The sequence below is a fragment of the Aulonocara stuartgranti genome (genome assembly GCF_965226115.1).
Source record: "Aulonocara stuartgranti genome assembly, chromosome: 5".
NCBI lineage: Eukaryota > Metazoa > Chordata > Actinopteri > Cichliformes > Cichlidae > Aulonocara > Aulonocara stuartgranti.
This window is the reverse complement of record NC_138943.1, coordinates 8,400,840-8,406,839: the sequence shown is the minus strand read 5'-3', so window position 1 is coordinate 8,406,839 and position 6,000 is coordinate 8,400,840. Positions and strand designations below refer to the sequence as shown.

The following is a 6,000-nucleotide window of genomic DNA, read 5'->3' as shown; positions in this document are numbered from 1 at the left end:
ATTAAGAGGGCTCTGTGTTTGAATGTTCTCATCTCCTGTCCCTTCTGTCTGGAGTCTGCATTGATTTCCTCTGGGCACTCCGAGCTCTCCCCACAGTGATATAGATTACTTTAGGTTAACTGGTGATTCGGACTTGGCCATAGGTTTAATGCAAGGTGGATGAAGAGTTTAATAACACAGACAAAAGTGCTGCATGAATATATATGAAAAGGCCAAATATGGCTTGGAGCATAATGTTGTCAGTAAGACTAGAAAGTGCTGTATAAGTGATTGCAGAATAAACAAGCGACAAACAACTACTTTCCTCTACATCATGAATCACTTGGCTTGGAAGTGCTGTTTTACTTTTTGTTTTTTTCACTGCTGCTTTTGTTGGGTATATGAAAATTAGAATATATGTTCTATGACTATTTGTTGGAACATCTTTAGTGAGTCTTGGGTTATGCTGCCCTCTTGTGGCAGGCTGCAGATTTTTTGTGAAATCATATTAAATGATGAAAATCATTATTAAATACACTACTAGTTGCGGTTTATAAACGAGCCCCTCTCATTAAAGATATTTAGATTTTTTCCCCCTTTTGGTTTGGATTTTTTTTTATTACCGTGTGTCAACAATGCAAAAGCAGAAAACTAAGAATCCCACTTTGTTCATCACAGCTGACCACACTGTGGTCACAAAGGGTTTGACGTGGTCGGCAACAATACCCAGGTACACTGCATGCCACGAAAATAAAGTATTTGTGATGACTGATCATAAATGGTTTGAGCATCTCCCAAAACAAATAATTGGTGTGAAGCCAACCTGTAATTTTGTCCTCCCCTTAATTCATCTGACAGCCAGATAGAGTATAAAAACATGACGCTTTAACACCAACATATAATTTTTGTTCAAAGTGGCTAAACTTTAATTTCCACATTCACAGTAATCAATCTCTTTATGCTAACAGAGGCCATTTTTCTGCACACTAGACAATTTAACCTTTATACCTCTCTATAATGCCACGTCACTTTGAATGCTGGACCTTTCCCTGCAGGGTATTTCCGCTTTCTCATTCATATCAAATTGCACCATAATATCCATGTTTATGTGCAGCATCACTTGTTTTGGTCCGGCGATGAATCTAACCTTTGCGATTAATCTAACCTTTGCGATTAATCTTTGACTCAGACTCTGTGTGTGCCTCAGTTTTCCGATGACATCTTTTATTTTTGCTTGAACAGGCACTACAGTTGGAAAATTACAGCACTATGCTAAATGAAAAAAGAAAAAATCAAGAAAGCCCTCTAATTCGCAGCATGAGCACTAAACAGAGAGACAAAAAGAGGAGTTGGAGGTGCTTGAGCGTTTTAAAATATGCTTTCCCATCCTTCAGGAGTTTCACAGTGGATGCTGCATCTGTAGCTTTTCCTTTTTCCTTTTCATTAAACTTGTAAATAGTCCCATTCAGCTTCAAATATAAAGATACATTGAGACAGTAAAGATGCTGTAGTGTTTAAATTTATATAATCTTCAATCAGTCAAAGAGCGTCTGTGTGTCATGTTGGTGTAAAGTGATCTTCATAAGCTGGAGTCAGATTCTCTGGTGATGAGCTCTCTTTCACTTCATTGAAGGCGGCGGCTGAGAGTTTTTGGAGTGGCAAGATGGTAGATTTTGGTAAGGCAGTACATATTTCACTCTGAATCCAGTGTTAACAGAGGCAACGCTTAAAAAAATAGTACACAGAGGCATTAATACGACAACAAGAGACATTTCCCTTCTGGATCCCGTGGAAATGAATTTAGTTCATGCAGCAGAAAAGGCGACTGTCTCATCAATATTTCAGAGACGGATCCTCTTTCCGCTTTTCACATTGGAGCTTTCTCTAGCTGCATCAGTTAAAGAACACCTGCCTTCCTCACTGACAAGAGAGCAGTCTTCACCAGTAGTAAAGCAATCAAAACCACGTATCGCGGGGCCACACACACACTCTGAATTCAAAATATTTAAACAGAAAGACACAAAACTGAATACAGTCTGCACAGGTGCTAATAATGCCCACAGCCTAGGAGTATTAATTTAATCAAAATTCAGTTGATAATTTGGTGGAAACTCATAAAGGCCATGCACTGCTTCAGTTCAGACAAGATGAGCAAGCAGTGTGTGAGAGCATCAGCATGCACCTAATCACGGAGCTGATAATGCCAAAACACTCACATTCACTCAAATCTCCGCACAAAACAGCTGCAGCTTCATATCTCCAGACAGGTTTTAGCTCGTGCTGTTGACGTTATTAACACACGTAGATGAAGAGAAACTTGGTGGAAGGTAAAAGTCTTAAACAGACACACTGCTGTTGAAGGGCGGGACAGCGGAGGTTAATGTAAACAATCCTCGCAGTGTCTGGTAGAGCACATATTTCCATTTCAAAGACAAGCTCGGCTTAGAGTGGCTGTGGTGTGCGTGTGTGTTTTTGTACTGATGGGGAGCAGTCTTTTATCTGGTTTCAAAATGCTAATTCAGAGACATGCTGCAGAGTGGAGCACGAAAACAAGTCAAAGCATTAAAGAATCAGTTCAGCATTCTGGGAAAATATGCTTCTCGCTTTCTTGCAAACAGTAAGATGAGAAGATTGACACATCTCTCGTGTTTGTATTCTACATTAACTCAAAACCTCTAAATAACCTCTTGTGCTATTGCAGCTGGTTTGATTCCAGCCAGAGAAACAAATCCTCTTCGAGGTTGCGTAAAATCTGCCAAATCATGCTTACAGAGCAGCCTGCTGTGGCGACCCCTTGTGACAAGCCAGCCGAAAGTAACTTTTACTTTTTTTGTCTGTGGTTTGAGGAACTGGACGTATTGCATGTATAAGCTGTGTGTTAAACCATTGTAAACTTTCACAGGTGAAATATGAAGCCACTGCTTCTATATTGCTCAAGCCTTTAAATCATATAAGGGCTTAAATTCATACTATCCAGCTGTTTGTTAGGTGGCATCTCTTGGTGCCTTTTGGAGCATTTAATGAAATTATCTGTTGAACATGGCTCACTATGTGGTTAAGTGCACTAATAGCCTGTCGAAGAAGACTGGATTCTAGTTTTTCTCAGGTTTTTATAGGTAAGCAACAGGTTAACCTGCTAACCAAGGTAGCTAGTGTTAATTCCAGGAGAGCAGTAACCACTGAAACAGCCATTAGTATGGTGTTAAAAAGCACTAAGCTGAGATGAACACTTTATGTTTGTAGCCTTCACTTTGTTCCAACTTAAAAAGATGCAATTTGGAAGAACTAACTTCCACCAGAGAAGAGAGTATTTGTGGAGTAAAGGGGCAAAGGTTGACAGAGTGGTTGCAATTGCTGACAGTTGCCAAGGGTTCAGTCACACTAGAGTAAAAACAGGACAGCAACCTACTTTTCACTAGGAAAAAGCAGTGGTTGCCTGGTGGTTGCATTTCATTTTTCAGGTGTCAGAAACCAACTGAAAGTACAGTGACCAACTGGTTGTATGCAACGCCGCCAACTCCAGTAGCTGGCCACTTTCGATTGCATGTAGACTGCACAGGTTGAATGGTGGAGGCAACCTGACTTCACAGTCAGACTCAGACTGACTGCAGTCACTCTGAGAAAGTTTAGTGAATTTTACAAATAACTATCATCTAATTAATAAATCCAGCCACACTGCAACAATGTTGCAATCAATCTGAATCTGGTCTTTAAAACAACCACTTCAAAGGCGACAAGATCACAAGTTCACTGCAGTCGCAAAACCTTTTGGGAGGCTTAAACCACTGCTTTCCCTAGTGTGACTGTAACATAACTATATATCTTTTTTGAGTTTGAACAACGAGCTGTTTTCAGACTCACATTCAAGCAGCATAAATCTTCTCATCTTGTCAGTCAGGACGAAAGCGAACATGCGCATTTCCCAAAATGTCAAATTATTCCTCAAAGGCTAAATGTGTAAATACTGAGAATGAAAACACTGTACTCAGTGAGGAAAAAAACTGTACAAGCATCCCAACTGTTAAAAAAATATACACATGAAATGCGCAACGCACAGCTCATTCTCGCTATCCAGGCACAGCTGACGTTACCACATCAATAATACAATGAGAGAACATCTTGTATGGCGTGTTAGCGTCACAACCGGTGTCAAACACAGCTACACACGAAAGACACAATAATATTTTGCTTCAGTTGCAGTATCTGGAGGTGAAGTGATCCTGAACAGATTGAGCTGTCAGTCTTCTCCACCATGAGTGCAGAGATGAAGACAGCTCACTGTGCCTGACAGGAAGAGAAGGCTTTGATTTGATTTCAGGTCTCTGGCAATGTGCAGTTATGACCGGACGGTTCAGTCTGGGTTTGATGAGGAAACGTCCTCAGCTGGAACTTCTAAATTGTCTCCACGTAATTGGCTGGGTAAAGACCGAGCTTGCCGTTGTCCAGGCGACCTTTACACCAGCCCTGATCATCCTCATCCTCCAGTTTCGTCAGCTCATCACCTTTAACAGAGGAAGAGAGTCTGAGAAACAACGCCAAAGTGCAATAAAATTACATAAACACTGCTGATCTCAGATAAAATAAAAACTTGCGGCGTCACGCAGGATCCTCAAAAGCTTTTCCAGTGGTTTTCATAACATTAACCATTTTGTCTCACTCACCAACTCTGAAGCTGAGCTCGTCCTGCTCTTGGCCATCATAGTCATACAGCGCTCTCACTCTCACACCTGTGCCCACATCTTCATCGAAGGGGTTCATCCCTCCGTTGGTGTCGTTGCCTGAGTTCGGGGCTGTCTGGTCCTCATCTGACCACTCTGTGGAGGCTGTGTACGGCTGGTTTTTATCGTAGCTGCTTACACTGAAAGAAATTTTTTTCACAAACAATACAAAAGGCACTCAGAGGATGATGTGGATTAGGATATGCATTAAAGCACTGATAACTGGTAAGCTGTTACCTTCCTCGGTCTACAGCGTGGTCTCCTGCTGTTGTAACATGAGTTAGCATGACTACATCATTTCCTTTCTTTGACTTTTCTTTCTTAGAGATGTTATGGACAAGGTCTGGGTTGTATTCCTGCAAAAAAACAAAACAGAAAAAGATGGAAAAACGGTTTAGATTTGGATGTAATAGATTTAGAGTTGGATTTCATATTAATCATATACATCTTTTTTATTATACAATCTCATATATATTCAGGGATATGCTGAATATAAACATAACTATATATAGTATTGTTTTTTCTAATATGTAATAAATATTTAACACCCTGCTTCATCCATATACCGGTACTGCTTTATAAATCGTTATTTCTCTGTAATGGTCCACCCGCACACGTGCAGCCTGTTCTAGTGTTTAATTACCTCAAACTGTGGCCAGTTCATGTGCATGCCGGGGCCGTGAGCGTTGCTGAACCACTTCAGATCTTCTTGTGGGCTGGCTGATGTGATGGTGCGTTCAAGCTCTCTGTACACTGTAGCATAACTGTGAACAGAGAGTGGGGATTTGGTGAATGGGTAATGTTTACATGATTGCTGTCTTGTTATCGTAACACTTTCAGTCATGTCAGACCTTTGGTTCTCTGTGAGGTTGAGGTGGCGTTTGACATCCAGCAGCACCTCCCTGAGGAAACTCAGCCTCTTCTCTTCAAACTGCTGGCACTGGTCGAACACCTGCTCCATGTTCTCCATGTATGAAGGGGTGCATTTACTCAGCTCATCCAGAGCCTTCTCATACTTCTCCTTAGCCTGTGTGGCAACACACACGGACATTACATGATTAAAGAATCATTCCAGAAGCAAAGCTCTTCACGGTCTCATGCTTCCATGTATAAACCTCTGGCATTAATATGCTAATCGTTGCAAAGTACCCTTGGCACCGCTGAACCATGGCATCAGACTGCCAGATGACCTGAGAGCAGCTGGAAGTGTTAAAATGTTTAAACTTACTGTTACGAACTTGTATGTCCGTGTGTTTGTTTGTGCAGGTGCTGTGTTTTTGTCTATGTTAATTTAGCTGTGCCA

The 6,000-nt window shown here is 41.1% G+C and overlaps 1 protein-coding gene across 2 annotated transcripts in view; it reads right to left on the bottom strand.

Moving 5' to 3' along the window:
• Window positions 1-926: 926 nt before the first annotated feature.
• The window catches only part of pacsin1b (protein kinase C and casein kinase substrate in neurons 1b), a 45,569-nt gene continuing 40,495 nt past the window's right edge, over window positions 927-6,000 (bottom strand). The window contains exons 6-10 of one of the 2 annotated variants that reach the window (XM_082532478.1): window positions 5,549-5,724; window positions 5,341-5,461; window positions 4,935-5,053; window positions 4,641-4,837; window positions 927-4,481 (exon numbers count right to left, since the gene is read on the bottom strand). In XM_082532478.1, the coding sequence (XP_082388604.1) occupies window positions 4,372-4,481; window positions 4,641-4,837; window positions 4,935-5,053; window positions 5,341-5,461; window positions 5,549-5,724 (723 nt within the window). In that variant the 3' untranslated portion in view covers window positions 927-4,371. The remainder of the gene's footprint in view (window positions 4,482-4,640; window positions 4,838-4,934; window positions 5,054-5,340; window positions 5,462-5,548; window positions 5,725-6,000) is intronic. The other variant, XM_082532477.1, reaches the window with a different exon arrangement.